The 16,145-nt window shown below is 50.8% G+C and overlaps 3 protein-coding genes across 10 annotated transcripts in view; 1 reads left to right on the top strand and 2 right to left on the bottom strand.

Moving 5' to 3' along the window:
* The window catches only part of Pskh1 (protein serine kinase H1), a 29,164-nt gene extending 20,873 nt beyond the window's left edge, over window positions 1-8,291 (top strand). The window contains exons 3-4 of one of the 3 annotated variants that reach the window (XM_074055794.1): window positions 3,265-3,341; window positions 6,007-6,205. In XM_074055794.1, coding sequence (XP_073911895.1) covers window positions 3,265-3,341; window positions 6,007-6,058 — 129 coding nt within the window. In that variant the 3' untranslated portion in view covers window positions 6,059-6,205. The other 2 variants (XM_020171129.2, XM_074055793.1) reach the window with 2 other exon arrangements.
* An 11-nt stretch (window positions 8,292-8,302) lies between these two features.
* Window positions 8,303-12,666, bottom strand: Ctrl (chymotrypsin like). Its single transcript, XM_020171135.2, is given in 11 exon segments — window positions 8,303-8,650; window positions 8,652-8,684; window positions 8,754-8,887; window positions 8,965-8,996; window positions 8,998-9,055; window positions 9,058-9,133; window positions 9,291-9,372; window positions 9,516-9,534; window positions 9,537-9,589; window positions 9,660-9,792; window positions 10,349-12,666. Coding segments are annotated over 11 exon segments (801 nt in total). The 5' UTR covers window positions 10,401-12,666; the 3' UTR covers window positions 8,303-8,521.
* Window positions 12,667-12,797: 131 nt separating this feature from the next.
* Window positions 12,798-16,118, bottom strand: Psmb10 (proteasome 20S subunit beta 10). Of its 6 annotated transcripts, none has more exons than XM_074055798.1 (9): window positions 15,650-16,116; window positions 14,772-15,072; window positions 14,490-14,577; window positions 14,302-14,399; window positions 14,033-14,173; window positions 13,667-13,782; window positions 13,507-13,565; window positions 13,135-13,237; window positions 12,798-12,973 (listed from the first exon to the last, which is right to left on the bottom strand). In XM_074055798.1, the coding sequence occupies exons 2-9, from the start codon at window positions 14,828-14,830 to the stop codon at window positions 12,930-12,932; spliced, it is 708 nt and encodes a 235-aa protein (XP_073911899.1). In that variant the 5' UTR covers window positions 14,831-15,072; window positions 15,650-16,116; the 3' UTR covers window positions 12,798-12,929. The 6 variants fall into 6 exon arrangements, with proteins under 6 accessions (XP_073911899.1, XP_073911898.1, XP_073911896.1 ...); XM_074055797.1 differs by lacking the exon at window positions 14,772-15,072 and having other exon boundaries at window positions 13,086-13,237; window positions 15,650-15,685; window positions 15,862-16,116; XM_074055795.1 differs by having other exon boundaries at window positions 13,086-13,237; window positions 15,650-16,028.
* Between the last annotated feature and the right edge of the window lie 27 nt (window positions 16,119-16,145).

The following is a 16,145-nucleotide window of genomic DNA, read 5'->3' as shown; positions in this document are numbered from 1 at the left end:
CCAGCTTGGAGCAGAAAGCTAAGTCACCTTCATTTCTTCACTCTTTTGTCATCCCATGTTGACCATTTGGCTCTGAGCCAAATCCTGTGTGCATGAGGATCCAGGGACAAAGACCTCTGGGGACAGACCAGTGTCTGTGGGTGAGGTGCTGATAACCACTGGGGCTCCAGACTACCTCAGAAATTAGAATAGGAAGGATTTAAGAAAAAAAAAAAAAAAGCCAGGTTGGGCTCTGAAAATCACTTTGCCTTAGCAGTACCCTTCAGTGGAAATAAAAGAGATTATTCTATAGCAGTTTTTCACCCCCTTGAGGTACTGGGGCTTAAATTCAGGGCTTACACCTTGAGCCACTCCACCAACCCTTTTTTTCTGGAGGTTTTTCTGAGATAGGGTCTTGTGAACTGTTTGCTTGTGCTGGCTTTGAACCACAATCCTCCTGATCTCTGCCTCCTGAGTAGCTAGGATTACAGGTGTAAGCCACCGGCACACAGCTCTGTATCAGTTTTATAGACCCAGAACCTTCTAGGGCTGACCCAGGACATTGTTAAAAGTAGAAATTTCTAGGTTGCTGGCACAGATTGTCAATACCCTCCTCACTTCAAAGTGAGCAAACAGCATCCTTCTTGACTCTCGAGTTGTATCTTCCCTCCTATCCTTCTTTACTTTGTGTTCTCTAGGCAGGGACAGGTAGGGATGCAAAAATTGCATTTTGTTAATTCTTCTCAAATTTCAAAACTTTACTAACCTTTAAGTTGTCATGCCATTTTTTTTTTTTTTTCCTGTACTGGGAGTAAAACTCAGGGCTTGTGCTTGCAGGGTAGGTGTTCTACCGCTAGAGCCACTTCCCCAGCCCTGTTACACCTTTTCTTGTTTTATTTTTATCTTTTGTCTCTGCCTTATTTATTTATTTATTTTGGTGGTACTGGAGTTTGAACTGTGGCTTCATGTTTGCTAGGCACGCATTCTGCCACTTGAGCCAGTTTGCCAGTCCTATTTGTTTATTTTTGGTGTTCATGTTGAATCCAGAGCCTTGTACATACTAAGCAGGCACTCTCCCACTGAGCTATACCTCCATCCCCTCTCTGCCTCTTTTTATTTTTTATTTTTTTGAGATGGTAGTCTCACTGGTTGGCTAGACCAGTCTCAACTACTGGGCTCAAAGCAATCCTTTTGCTTCAGCTTCCTAAGTAGCTGGGATCTGCCTCTTTAAAAAAATTCAAGGATTGGGTATGTAGCTCAATGGTAGAGCTCTTGCCTAGCATGTATGAGGCCCTGGGTTTGATCCAAAGCACTGTAAAAACAATAAAACCCTAAACTCTCGGTCAGGGGCTGGGCATGTAGCTCAATTTGTAGAGTGCTCATCCAGCAAGTGCAAGGCCTTGAGTTCAAACTCAAGTACTATCAAAAAAAAAAAAAATGTTCTTACTGTAAAGCAAAACTCTTGTTCCCAGCTAGGTGCAGTGGCTGCACTTGAAGTCCCAGCTACTCAGAAGACTGAGGCAGGAGGATCACAAGTTCAAGGTCAACCAGGGCTACATATTGAGAACCAGTCTCAAAAAACTACCAACAACAACAAAAAAGAGGGGATAAGCCTGTACCCTTTTATCTGCTGCTCATCCCTTCCTGGACCCTTTGGGATCTTAGGGTAGTGGATTCTGATGGGTCTGGAAGCCCAGGCACCAGGACGCTGGTTCTTGGCCAGAGGAGGGACTGCTGATTCCATTGCCATCCAGTGTCTGGTCTTGCCACATTTTTCAAAATGCATACCCTTTTGGGCAGCATCAGAGTGTGCTGTTCTTGTTGCCATACTGAGAGTTCTGTTCTCCAGAGTGAACTCTGGAGAATAAGTTCCCAGAATTTATTCTTTGCCCTTTTCTCTGCTGTCACTCAGTCCCACGTAAGTATAGAAAGGAGGCTTTTGAGGGTGGGAATTTTGGATCTAAAAATGCAAAAATACATCATGAGACAAAGCTGAAGGAAGAACTGAGTCAGAGTAGCAAAGCTCAGTTTTGTTCCTCCCCCCTCCCTCTGGCTGCTCCATTGTGGGGCTGTCTTCTCTGTCGAAGAGCCTTCCCAGAGTCATGAGCTGGATAAGGAACCCCTAGTAGTCAGGAGATCAGCTGGAATGTCAGATGGTGAGCTCTGTGCTTCACATGTGGCCAAAAGATGTAAAAAAGATGGAAAGCCATGCTCTTAGAGCTAAGACTTAGAAACTAGAAGACACTTGTATTTAGCTCTTTCATTTTAAAAGTGAGGAGTCTTTGGTTTCTCTAAGGTCATACAGAGAAGTAGAATGTAGGTTGCTGGACTTGTAGTCTCACACTTTAATCTATAACTCTGATGCCATACACAGATACCCAGGCCTTTCTCTGAAGCCACACCATCAGCCTGCTGGTGGAGGAAGTCTAGGGCAGCCTGTAGTGGGGCCTGCTGTCAGAAAAAAGCAGGTTCCTTGTCTCTGTGCAGCCTGTGCCAAAAAACTGGCTCCATTCTTTGTTCTCTTAGTCCTTGGGCTCAAAGTAAGACCATATGGAGTGGTTTAGGAAATGTTCTTTCCCCTTCAACCCAAGTGGAAGGGGCAGGGAGGAGGGAGGTGAATCCTCTATGCTGGAGCCTTTTCATTTTGGTGCCTATTCCTCTGAAAAGAGTTTGGACTCTACTGCTGAGGAGTGGTTTTGGCCCAGCAGAGGTAGGGGATAAGGATGGAAATTGGTGAGTAAGTGCTTACAGGAGAGGTCCTTTTTCCTCTCTGCTATGGGCTTCTCTCCTATTACAACATCAGATATAGGTATTCTAACTGTGAGGAGACAAGATTTCTTTGAGGATTTTGGACTCAAGAGAAAGGCAGTCAGCTTGATGGTCAAACTCAGAGTAGCAGTGATATTACCTCCTCCCACAGACTTGACTCAGGGTCCAGCCCCTCACCCACATAGCTCCAGAGACTTGTGAAGAGTGTAGGCTGTTACCCTGGTACTGAAGCTGTCCTCTTATCCCAGAGCAGGCAGGGACCTCAGTTGTCTGGAGGCAAAGTCAACCAACTTCTTAATATTTCCTGCCAGTCCAGACATAGGTGAAAGCCTCTGGGAGACTGACCAGCTGCTGCTTTGGACTTGTCCCATCTGTCAGCCACCTGAGGCCCATGAATGCCCCTGATTTGGCCCCAAGTGTATAGTACTAAGGCCATAGTCTGTTCCTTACCCAGAGCAAACGGAACTGTGGAAACTGAAAGACATGACTGTTTATTTTTCTTTTTCTCATGCCCAGAATGCTTCTCGGCCAGTCAGTCATAGGCTGACAGACATACTGTCAGGCTCCAGTGGCCTGATCATGTTGGGAAGCAGGTAGGTTGGGCTATATGTATTGAATGCTTTCTTAGGAGGTGCCATATTGGACTTGAGGCCAGAAGTGTGCCTGTGGATGAGTGTGGAAAGGCTTACTTTTCTGAGCTCTGTCAGGGGCCTTGGCAGAGGTTTCAGGAGCCACTATTCTGTAGGTCAACTCAGCCCCCATCTCACTGTCAGCAGGCTGGATGAGGACCACCTCCCTGTGGTCAGCCTGCTTAACTTCATTTGCAAGTTGTTCAGCACACAAAGATTAAGTCAGGATAACTTGAGTAACACTGGCTTGGGGACCCCCTGGCACAGCTGCTCCCAGCTCTTCAAAAATGGGAAGCATTGGAGCCTACCAGAGAGGGCTGGTCTGGCCCTTAAACAAATGAGTCCATCAGCATTCTGCACACAGCCACACGTACACAGTAATTGATGAGGCGAGAGTCTTGGGGGGTAGGAGGGGTGGATCAATCTTGCTCGTTTTGGCACTAACTGGCTGGAGAGCAGCAGGGGTAGAGATACCTGGTGTGAGCCTGTGCCACTGTGGAGATGGAGATGCTTAAGCACATGTGTCAGGTCTGGTGAGAGGCCCTTCTAAGACTGCATTGGACTGGTTCTGAGCTGCAGGGGTTCATGGTTTGGCTGGCTGTGGATGAAAGGTGGGGAAGCCTCTTAATCATCCATGTTCAGGTTTCTATCTCGTGAGTCCAGCTTTACCACTATGACATCATCTGCAAAGGAGTTGCCCCTCTTCTGGCATGCTGAACCAAGGGGTGGGTGCAGAATTCATGTTCCAGCCCTGTTTGGAGTAGTCTAAGCCATCAGCCCAGGTCAGTCTGGGCTGCAGTGTGTTCTCCAGTGAATTCTTGTTGTTTGTTTGTTTTTGGTGGTATTGGGGCTTGAATTCAGGGCCTCATGATTGCTAGGCTGGCTAAGCAGGCCCTCTACCACTTGAGCCACTCCACCAGCCCTGTTTTATTTTTTTATTGTTTTTGAGATAAGGTCTTGTGAACTATTTGCCTCAGGTTGGCTTGGAATCACGATCTTCCTGTTTTCTGCCTCCTGAGTATCTAGGATTACAGGCGACACTGGCACCCAGCAACTTTTCTCTTCTTGAGGGCAAGACTCACTGGAGCTGGCCTGATGGTGAGGATGGCCCTGTTAGGTGACTATTTGGCAATGTGTTTACCTTGTCATTTCTAGTTCTGTTCAATAAAATTTGATGTTTGCCTTCTAAAAGGCAGGTGTGGACAGCAACTGCAAGTAGTCCAACCCTGCCTCACCCCTGTCCAGAGCATGGAGCAAGAAGTCAAAGGAGCAAGACTGGGGTAGTGGTTGTTAACAGATATTTGTGTCAGCTAAATGGTCCATGCCCAGATGTGCTCCTAGGAGGTGCAAGGTCTCAGAGCCTGCTCTCAAGGAGGGAGGCTCAAGAATCTAGGGCATGTAGGTGCCATCAGGCTGAATCCCATGGCCTAGAAGCAGTTTCAGCAAAGGCAACCCATCATATAGCATCCACTGGCGGTTAATTCACTGAGCCAGTACCTATTGTGTACCTTCTGTATGTTTTTGCCAGGCATTAGGGCTCAGCAATGTCTAATGGGAATAAAAAACTTAAATTTGCAGTCTTATTAAAAGTTACAACTAGAATAATTGCTACAAGCACAGGGGGTTAAGAGGGAACTGAACAAGTATTCTTCACCCTGAGAACCAAAGGAGTCCTTTGTGGCTTAGAAAAGTCATACAAATTGGACAGAACTCTTTTTTTTTTTTTTTTTGGTGGGACTCGGGTTTGAACTCAGGGCTTTGTGCTTACTAAGCATAGATGGGTCCTCATCTCTGTCTGGCCCCAGGAGCTCTTGCCTTGTTAGCAGACTGAGAAATCTAGATGCTTTGCATTGTTTTCTTCTCAATGCTGAGAAGGAGAGGGAATGCTTTGGCAGAGGGAGGTGTGGGACCCTCTCATTAAGGACTAGGAAGTTCCCCTCTAAATGGCCTTGTCTGGATAATCAAGGATTGGAGTGTAAAGTCTGACTCAATGTCCCTGAATTATGGTAGTCCTTCGGTAGGTTGGGAGTCGTAGCAAGGTATACCTCCCTGATCCAGGTTCAGGTTCAGAGCATTTTAAAGTGCTCCCTAGCCAGGCACCGGTGGCTCATGCCTGTAATCCTAGCTACTCAGGAGGCAAAGATCAGGAGGATTGCTGTTCGAAGCCAACCTGGGCAAAATAGTTTGTGAGACCCTATCTCGAAAAAAACCCATCACTAAAAAGGGCTGGTGGAGTGGCTCAAGGTGTAGGACCTGAGTTCAAACCCCAGTACCTTAAAAAAAAAAAAAAAGTGGTCATGGTGGCACACACCAGTAATCAACGAGGCGAAGAGGATGAGGCAGGAGGATCACGAGTTCGAGGCCAGCCTGGGCTACACTTTAAAAAAAAAAAAAAAGTGTTTCCTAGGATATGGGGATAGGTCCTTTTGTTCCTTAACACATTCCTCAGCCACGAAGAGCAGTCCCTGCTCAGTAGCCTGGGCCAGCATTGCCTAGGAGAAATCTAGGATGTTTGTCTCCCTAGAGAGTGCAGAGATGCTGGGCAGGTTTCAGTGCTGTGGTGGTAGCATCATCTAGATGGGTGGTCTTATTGAGTGTTCTTATTCTAATGCTTGTCCTTGTCCTCTAGCCCTGGCCCAGTGTGTCCAACCTGGCCAAAGATTTCATTGACCGCCTGCTGACAGTGGATCCTGGAGCCCGAATGACTGCTTTACAGGCCCTGAGGCACCCATGGGTGGTGAGCATGGCAGCATCTTCATCTATGAAGAATCTGCACCGATCCATCTCCCAGAACCTCCTCAAGCGTGCTTCCTCCCGCTGCCAGAGCACCAAATCTGCCCAGTCCACACGTTCCAGCCGCTCTACACGTTCCAACAAGTCTCGCCGTGTGCGGGAGCGCGAGCTACGGGAGCTCAACCTGCGCTATCAGCAGCAGTATAATGGCTGAGCCACTAGCTCTGACTGTGGCATGCCATGGTCCCAGCCTGGCCACCTTCGGCTGTGCCACCTGGGTCTAACTAATACCTTCTCTAGTGCTAGGCCCCATGTCTAGTGGTACTTAGAGAATGTCAGGCCTCAGCCCCTTCTCTTTGCCTTTAGCAGCCTCTGTCCTCACCAGGGGCCTGTGACGCCCACTACCACCTGAACTGAGAACCTGACCTGGCACTGCTATCCCTTTTGAAAGGCAGTGCTCTGTATGAGTTGGGGAAAAGATCAAGACCTGGCCTTCCCTGACCCCATTATCCTGTGACTTTTCCAGACCAAAGGGGCCCACAGTGCTGGGTAGAGGGAGTCCTATGACCCAGGACCATTTGGGACAGTTAATTCCACAACCCCCTGTCCCCCAAGAATCTTCTTCCCTAGCTTCTTACCCATGCTATCCTGATCTTCAAGATTATGCTGCAAATGGGAGGCCTAACTTTGACCTTAGATAGACTGCAGGCCCCAGATATCTTGACTGGACCCTTTGCCCCTAGTTAGATCCATGAAGGATGGCGCCACCAAGGACCCTTCCTATCCCCAAGACATTCCAGGACCTCTGGTGGTAGGAGGACTGTGATAGGGACCTTAACTGTGCTGGTGGCAGATTTTCCCTAGTCTCCAGTACCTCTGACTATGACAGGGTTCCTGCCCAACCCCTCTGACTATGACAAGGCTCCTGACCACAACTCTCAGTGCCTTATTTGCAGAGCCCACTGTTGCCTCCCTCTCTTCCTTGGATGCCCATTCCATTCCCTAGGTGCCTCCTTCCCAACTATGGGGTGTTAAAGGGAGCCCCACTGCTGCTACCTGGGGTCTAGGGTTACCTGAGCCAAGGCAGAGGGCTCTCTCCTAGGATCCCATTGTCAGCCCTGGTTCCATGCATTTTGGTAACTGCCATTGCCCCTTCCCTTCAGATGCCACCATGCCCTCCCCTACCGCTTCATGAAGGCGCCATCTAGTGTCTTGTCTGGGTATTGGGAGTCTGGAGGTGATCGATGCACATCCCTCTTTCACACACTCAGTCCTCCAAAGGGAAGTAGAAAGGAAGGAGTTGCTACATTGGGGGAGGGTCCTGATCTGCTCATTTCTCCTTCTGCTCATTTCTGTGCACCTCTCTCTGGAACTTAGCCATACTGTGTTACCTGCCTCTGAACCCTGGGCGCCTGGGGTACTAGCCTTGCTGTGAGAGGTAGCCTTGCCCTGTCCACCCTTGTGTCTACTTCCTTTCACAGCATTAACTTTCCAGTTTGGGTCCTACTGGATCTCAGGCTGGAGGGAGACCTTGTGGGAGATAGGTGAGGTTGACAGCTGCTTTCTCAGAGGACTGAGCCAGAACCACATCCCCATAGCTGTCATGGTGTCTCATCACCACAAAGCAAGCTGAAACTCAAGCTCTTTCCTACTACAGCTGCTTTTCATGGGTCAGAAGGGGCAAGGGCCCAGCTTGGGCCTTAGCTACACTGCAGGACCCCTGTCAGTAGGAAGAGTTTGACCCCCTCACTCAGTTCCTCCTAGTGGGCAGTCCTGGCTAGACCCACTCCTTTCTACATGTGCCACCTCCAGTGGAAAATCAAAGAGACCACCTGTGCCAAGTTGGCTGTGCTTTATACACTTCCTCCTCCTGTCTCCACAACTCCCTGGGTAGGAGGCAGTAGAAAACCTAAGCCTCACAGCCTCAGAATTTCCCCCCAGTTCCCCAAGTGGCTCTGGGGACCTGAAACCCTGGGGGATTTATTTCCTGTCTTGCCCAGGGTGGACTGGTCCTGAGGGTAGAACAGAGGGAGTTTGGTGTCTTGGGCCTTTGATAGGCTCACTGGGCCTTCATGCCATGGACCATAGATGAGAATGTGCATTTATTTATTTTGTGTACTCAATTTGTAAATGTATCTTCTATATTCAATAAACAGACTGCCCTTCTCAGGGAAGGCTGCCCATTTGTTCTGATGGCCCTGGCTCTGTGCCATGGAATTAAGGGGTTGCCCCAGCCTGAGCTGGCTACTATAGGACGATCCTGACTCCTCAGCCTGACAGAGTCCAAGTTGAGGTAGGACCCTCCAGAGCTTTTCCTTTCCCCTGAGTCAGAATGACAGGCACCAAATACATGAAAGGACAAAGCCTGTGGTCTTTATTGGATTGGGATGGGGAGGAAGTCTGTGGTAAGCTCAGTTGTAGGCCATGACTTAGTTGATCCAGGTGTTGAACTTGCTAACCTGAGTATCTACGGCAGGTACTTGCACATTGCAGTTAGCAGTGCCCCAGGAGACAACACCAATAAGCACCCACATATTCCCCCTTCTGACAGACAAGAGGGCCTCCAGAGTTGCCCTGAGAGAAAAGTGAGAAGTCAGATTGCGTAGGTGTGCTGTGGGACAGTGCAGAAGACAGAGTACTCACCGGACATGAAGAGGCACCTGCACCACCTGCACAGATCATGGAGTCAGTGATACTTGATCTCTAGTACTGCCGGCACTGATTCACAGTGACTAGGGGCAGAACTACCTGCTACAGATGTGCTGGTGTCACATTGCCTACGGGCCAGGAGGGGGTGATCAGGCTGGCTCAGATGCTTAATCTCCCTTCCCCCAGCTCTGGCCCAAGTTCCTACCCACGCCACTGAGGCGGCCCCATCCAGTGGTGACACGTGAGGCCTGCAGACAGTTCCTCATTTGAGAAAGCCAGGCAGACTGATGAGATGCCTGGGCTGGTGAGGTGAGCTTCAGGAGCATCAGGTCATTATTCAGAGTGTTGGGGTTCCAACTGGGGTATGTAATGGCCTGTGGGGTCAGAAAGGACTCATGGAGGGCTGGGGTAGGCACAGGAGCCTAGAGTTGGTACTGAAGTGGATGGGCCAGAGCATGCCTGAATTCCTGTACCCAGAGAAACCCACCTGTGACTCAGTCTTCCCTCCCATGCAGAGAGCCAGGCACTAACCTTTGAGATAGACAGCACCTGCACAGGCTCAGCATTGGACGATTGGTCCTACTCACCCAGGGTGACAAAGTGGCTGCCAGGACTGCAGTGAGAATGGGAATGGGTAGCTGCCCAGGAGCAAAAGGGGTATTAAGAGGAGGTGAGAAAAAGTGGACTTGGTAGGTCCACTTTGGACCTACCAAAGTAGCTACCACTTGGTAGGTCAGGTGGGATACAGACACTCACCTGACATTGCAATGGGTATAGTGACCACCCAGGACTTGCTAATAAGAGAACCTCTACAGAAGTGATAGCCATTTCTTGTCCTGAGGCCAAGGGTCACAGATGGGCAGAGGCTCAGGCTACATGTAGGCATGAAGCACCCAGGACCCTACCCCACCCATAGAGTGTGTATGTACCTGTAGGGACATCTGCCAGGGCCAGGATCCTGATACAGCATTCTCTCCATTGACAGTCCTCTGACTAAAGCTCAGTGCTGGTGTGATGGCAGGAACACTGCAGCCTGGCCATTGGGCTAGTGAGGATCCACACCATGGCCCACTTCTTCCCATGTCCTTCCCCTCGGTTCCCCCAGGCTGTGCACCTCAGAGGTATCCAAATGAAGACAGCTTATCACTAGCCCTCTTCCCAAGTGCCTTCTGAGCCTCCACACCTGTCACAATTACCCTCATCCAACCAGCCCCCAGGTCCTGTTCATTCTCTTACATTTCCCCAACCTAGTCCCTACTGTTTCTCAATTCTATCCTAGGCCACTTCTCTTTGACTCCTGAGACAGTCTTGGCCCTCTACCTCTCCAGGCTTGAACAGTTCGTGTAGCTAGAGGGCTCTTGAACTACACATCCTATTCTCATGGCCTGGACCTCCTGGCCTAGTTTAAGCTCCTAGCTACCCTTTCAGCCCTGCAGGCTCCTTCCCTCTGCCCTAGCACATCCTTTTTCCTTTGCCCATTGCTGTCCATCCGCTTCACTTCTAGCCAGGCTGCCACCTTCCCTGTGCCCCTGGACTGGAGCTTGGAGCTGAGTTGTTCAGTCAGTCAGGGCTGGTCCCAGCCCATTCACCCCAGGAGAAGCTGAGGAGGACCAGGCTAAGTGTCAGCCTGAGCAGTAGCATTGTGGCAGATGTGAGGTTTACATCTGGGCCTGGCTTTATTTATTGATATCTTTGTCCTTGGGCCAAAGTCCTGGGCCTGAGACCAGACCAGCTATGTGGGTTCAGCAGCTTCCCACCTTCCTCTCGGGAAGAGTCTTCTCAGACTAAGGTCCCCTGATCCAGGCTTGGACTTACCAGACAAAGTGAGGCTCTCACTGCCTCTTTCCAAAGCCTGACCTCTGGATCCCTGAAATTCCTCACCTCCCAAATGTTGGCTACTATATACCAAGGACATATGGTTAAATTAGGTCTATAGTGTCAACCTGGTGGCTGGAACCAGAGTAGTTTCCAAGGGCTCTTAGGAAAGGCTTCCTTAGAATCCAGGGTATCCTGACTGGTGGAGGGAATGGCTGGCTATAGCAAGTTCTGTATGGAAGGCCAGGGATGGAAGTTCTGACAAGTTGAGAGTCCCAGCAGACATCATCTCAGTGGTTACTCATCAATTTGGAATAGGAGTCAGGAGGTTTTCTCAGAAATGGTGACCCTCTCATCAGCATGAGGTAGGGTAGAATACAAACCTTCATGTCTGCCTCAGGACTCCACTTTTTTTTTTTTCCTAGAGTGTTTGGTTTATTTAAGCTGACTGCCAGAGGCCCCACCATGGAGCAGGAACTGAATTAGCTGGTAGGTGTGAGGCTAAGCAGGGCAGGGATGTCCAATTACCAAAGGGAAAGGAACTCAGGTGAGCAGCCAAAGCAGCATTAGGGACAGGCAAGGGGGAGAAACTAGGCCCTGTGGAGCCAGGCTCCACTCATGGCCTCAGCATAGAACCTCACCACCTCCTTGGGGTTGCCCTGGGCTGGGCCAAACCACATTTGGATGCAGCGGCCACTCCCATGGCTGTAGTTGCTGACCTTGTAGGAGTGACTCCAGGTTTCCTAGCACAGAGCAGTAGGCATAGGGAAGTAGAAGTCAAAGGGATGCTAGGCAGCTCCCACAGGGCACTGGTTATACCTTGAGGTCCAGTTCCACCCCTTGTGCCAGTTGCTCTTGCAGGTGGAGGAGGTGCAGCAATCCTCCCACCAGCATTGACAGACCTCTTTGCACAGGGGCATGTTGAGGATCCACTTTTTGTGCCAGCTCTGGTTCACCTGCTGAATCCAGGGCCGAAGTTGGGGGAACACTCATAGAGGCAAGGACCCCACATTCTTAGTAACTGTAAGCTAGCTCTTGGTGACTGATGGACCCTGCACTGAGGTTGCAGGCAGAAGGGAGGTAGCCATCAAATCTGACAGCCTCCAGGCCTCAGGGATGCCATGGGTGAGCCCTGGTGCCTGTCAGCCATTTCTTGCTAAGTTTGAACCAAAGGAGAGAAGACACCCCTGTATAAAGTTGAAATTGGTGAGTTGGCAGGCTTCCTTCCAAGGGGTATGAGGGCTTTCACTCAAGAATACTTCAGTCTAAAAATAAGAGATGTATGGTTAGTGGGATGAATGGATTGACAGACAGACATACGATCAAGCAAATACAACAAAATATGAATTGTAAAATCTGGTGAGCATATGTGTACAATTCCTTCAACTTTTCTGTCATATTTCAATTTTCTTATAATAAGGTGTTGAGGGGAACAAGGGCTCAGGGATGTCCAGCCTGGAGTCCCTCCCTAGAGGTGGGCAGACCTCCTTAATGGCTGAAGCCCCAGTAGAGCTCAGCCATTCTAAGGGCAGCATGCTCCTGCCAGCTCCCAACACCTGGCCTGGCACTCAGTGGGTACTCAGCAAACCTTTCTTGGATAAGCATGACATCTCTTTCCAATGAGTCCATGACCCCCATCAGCCCAGAAAACTTGCAGTTGATCTACTTGCTCACAGTCCAGTCCAGGCAGACAATGCCCAGCTTTGTGTCAGCGGCTCAGGTGTGCCTGGCCATCCGAGTGGTGTCACAGGTGTAAAGGCAGAAGTGAGGAGTGCTTGGTGACAACTTGCCCTTGGAGTCAGGAAGCAGTTTCTCTGTCAGCTTTGTGTCCCTCATGGGGCTCGGGGGTGGGCCTGACCTGAGACATGGGCTTTGTCCTGAGTCACTGATGGGCCTGGGAAAGGCTTTGGATGGGGGTCATCCATGGAGTCTTGTGGGTTTTACAGTAGTCCCCAGTGGAGGGCAAGAGCAAGGCAGGGGAGTGACCGGGGGAACCCCAACAGCGTGGACTCAAAAGGAAGATTAGGCAGGAGCTTTCCATCTCAGGCCTGCAATGCTGGTGGCTAGGGTTGGTTCTAAAGGAGTAGATGCCTGAGGTGATGGTGAAGGGCGCCTCTTAGATCACACTGGAACTGTGAGAGGCAGTGATCCCTGTAGAGATAATTTAGCCACAGAGCCCCGCCGTCTGCCTGCCCCACTTCACCCAAGAATGACAGTCATCTGTTTAGGTGTTTGTATTTTCTGGGTTTATTCCCTCTTGAACAAGAGCCCTAAGCCTCAAACCATTTCACTCCACATCCATTGCCTGAACAGTTTCCTCCAGGAGCTCCAGGTTCAGTGACTTTACTTCCTGGGTCAGGACAGCAGTAGTTCCAGGCACAAAACGGTAGCGCCCAGACCTAGGAGGAAAGAGAGACAGCATGTGGACTGTCCTATTCTTGCAGCTTCCTATCTGCATCCCCTGCTGCTGCCCCATCCTCCCCCATGGTGCTCCCTCTCCCTTGCTCCCACCTCTCCATAGGCTCTGTGGGTGAACTCAGTGTTCTCAACAACTTGGCACCTGTTGCAGTGATGACACATGCATCCACAGCACCTCCAGAGCCCAGATCACCCAGGATCCCTGCAGTGATGGCTTTCACTAGCAGCTCCTGTGCAGCCTCCAGCTGTAGTAATATGTGGCTGAGGGTTAATGGACCCTCTTACTGTAACCTCAAGTTGCAGCCTAGGGACTTGGTTAGTCTTGAATCCCAGACACCATTTGTGCACACCCAACCTCCTCTCCCCACCATCACTCCAAATTTCCCTCCCCTGGTCTCTGCCTCCCTCCTTCCTGTGTCCCCTCCACCCTGTCCTGTGTACAAACTTCTGAGTCACCCACGCTTGTGTTCCCTCTTTCAGCAGTGACCATATATTAGGGGCAGGTTTCACTCACCGTCATGTTTGGCTGGAACCGGTCTTCCAGCACTGCCAGGGCCGCGTCCTGTCCCGAGCCTGCAAGGGGGTAGAGGCAACTAAGGTCGCTACAGTGGGGGACAAACGTGAGGCCAGGGTTGATGGGGCGTGGTTCGTGGGGAAGGGATGGAAACGCTCACCCAGAGCTGTGAAAGGCAGACGACTGTAGGAACCGTGAGGGTGCACGCTATACAGCTGAGGCCCGGTCAGGTCTACACCGCCCACAATCAGCGATGCTCCCACGTGGCCCTGGTATCTATTCGTGGGTGGGCGTGGTCACTAGCAAAGGTATTTAGGCCCCGCCCCCACGGCACCGCCTCTGGATTTGAGCCCCGCCCCTTCCTGTGTCCTGGCGTCCTCCACTGACAGCAATTCTTCCTGTTGGCCAGCCTCTTCCGGTCTCTCGGAACGTCGTAGTCCCGCCCTTTCTCCCGTTCCACATCCTATCAGCCCAGTCCATATTAGAACTTCCCCTCCCTAGGGTCATCTTATTCCCGACCCCTCACCGGAAGAGCGTCTGGCGCAGGATGCGAGTTACGGTGGCCACCCGAGGTTCGCGACCAGTTGATAGCGAATGTAGCTCCATGTTGGACGCGGTCATCCGTGTGGTCATCTCGGCGTCCGCGGCCACTCCAGCCCCACAGCAGCTGAGATTGAAGGGAGGATCGGTGTGGGCAGGACTTTAAAATGTGTGGGGACTGACTAGAGTGGGAGCGACGGGAGGGGGGCGGTGGTTTCTTTCCTGGGTGCGGGAACTGGGTTCGGGAAATCTCACTAGATTTTGGGGGCGATGAAGTGTATCTTCTCGCAGCTCTTGTCCGCCACGACAGAATCGTTAGTGGCCCGCGTATCTGCGCCCAGGATCACTCCGTCCTACGGAGGAGGTGCCGCTGCCTCAGTACCCACCCGATCTCTCCCACCGCGGCCGCCCTCCTGGCTCACCAGTCCCACCCCCTTGCTCACTTGGAACACAAGTCCCGCGATGGTGGTCCCGGTCTTGCGTGCATGAGGGACCCGAAGGGCCGGGAGAACGCGTTCCAAGGATGCATTTCTGCAAACAGAGGCGTGGGCCCGGGTTTCGGTTATGCTTCTAGGGCCTCTGTTTCATCCCCCAACTCGTCCTGGGCGCCCTCCTCCCTTGGGGTGAGCCTGGAACCCAAATTGCCCAACACAGACATCCCCTCTGCCAAGAAAAAAGGGCACAGCAAAGCACAGGCAACTCCTGACTAAGCCTCCCTCTTTCACCTCTGGCAGTTGTCAAAGGAGAAGCCCCCTTGGGGGTCCCCCACCGTGATCTTCAGCATCTTGAGACAGGAAGGACAATTAGGACTTGGGGTTTATGGGTTAGAAGAGTGGGGCCGAGGAGAGCAGGAAGACCTCAGCCTCTGCTTCTGTGAGGTTGAGATTGAGGCTTCCTGCTTTCACTTTCGCCTCCACCCTGCCTTCTGCATCTTCTCTTTCACTTTCATCTTGGCCTCTGATCATAGGTAGCTTGGTAAGAGGGTGATGTCTCTTGCTAGGTTTTCCATACTGCTCCCTAGATTCTCTGTCAGAAAAAGGGATAAGTCCCTCCCCCTCTGGCCGTTGTTCTGCTCCCTACTCCTTTCCAGTCTGATACCCTCCAGCTCTGTTACTTTAGTCTCAAGTGCTAACACCCTAAAGCTGTCAAACCCGTGGCCAGGACTCTGCATTTACTGGCCTTCCTTCTCCCAATTTCTGCTTCTTGTTGCCTTTGCCTCTTGGAAACTAAGTCTCAATCCTCAGCACAATGATGCTGGTCCTTTCATCTTACCTCTCAAGAGGGCCACTGTGTGTGTATGTGTGGAGGGCTAGCTAGGAAAACCTAGTGGTCTTTCTAGCATGGAATTCTGTTCACATTGTTTCCCTGGTTAAAACCCTTCAGCAGTTGCACACTACTCTTAGGCACAAATACATCGAGTGATCACCCGTGCATGTTACCCTTCTCAGCCCTCTTGACAGTGTAGGCACCGCCTCCTTTGGGAAGCCTTCCTGACTGAAAGGTCAGCATCTTGCTGCTACCTAAAAGTTCTCTCACAGCACTTAGTTTTGTTAATAAGTAATTCTTGGGGGCTGGGAGTATAGGTCAGAGGTAGAATACTTGCCTAGCATTTGAGAGGCCCTTGGGTTCCATCCCAGCACTGCAAAACAAATTAAGTCTTCATTAGTGAGATGATCGGGTTAATGGCTGCCACTCAGATTCTAAACTTTTTCTTTTGGTGCTAAGGATTGAATCCAGGGTCTTCCAATGAACTGCAGGCTAGTTCATTCTAAACTTGTATCTGTTGCCCACCAAGCACTCAACAGGTCATCTCACCTGTCCTTTCGGGAGCTGGGAGGGACAGCTCAGATCATCCTTTCTCTGTGTCTCCATCCTACAGCTATTGGTATAGCTGGCTCCAGTCCCAGCTCTAGTACAGAACCAGACAGGGCAGACTGCCTGGACAGCTCAACCAGGAGAATGAGACGCTGCACATCTCAAGGGGTCCAGATCAACCTCAGACCTAAGCAGAGCCCATCTTATTCATGCTCTACTGACTACCGGGCCTGTGGCTGGTGATGTGTGGATCTTGGTATAGGGACCCTACAAGAGCCTCTCTT

Source organism: Castor canadensis, chromosome 15, assembly GCF_047511655.1.
Source record: "Castor canadensis chromosome 15, mCasCan1.hap1v2, whole genome shotgun sequence".
NCBI classification, from domain to species: Eukaryota; Metazoa; Chordata; class Mammalia; order Rodentia; family Castoridae; genus Castor; species Castor canadensis.
The sequence above is the reverse complement of the archived record's forward strand: the minus strand, read 5'-3'. Positions and strand labels throughout refer to the sequence as shown.

Excerpts from the sequence above, each read along its gene's own strand:
- Psmb10 (XM_074055795.1), bottom strand. The coding sequence starts at position 14,830 with ATGCTGAAGATCACGGTGGGGGACCCCCAAGGGGGCTTCTCCTTTGAC. Across the intron at positions 14,578-14,771 it reads TCCTTTGACAACTGCCAGAG|AAATGCATCCTTGGAACGCG; the intron begins GTGAAAGAGGGA and ends CTCTGTTTGCAG. Across the intron at positions 13,566-13,666 it reads TCTGCCTTTCACAGCTCTGG|GCTCGGGACAGGACGCGGCC; the intron begins GTGAGCGTTTCC and ends ACCCCCTTGCAG.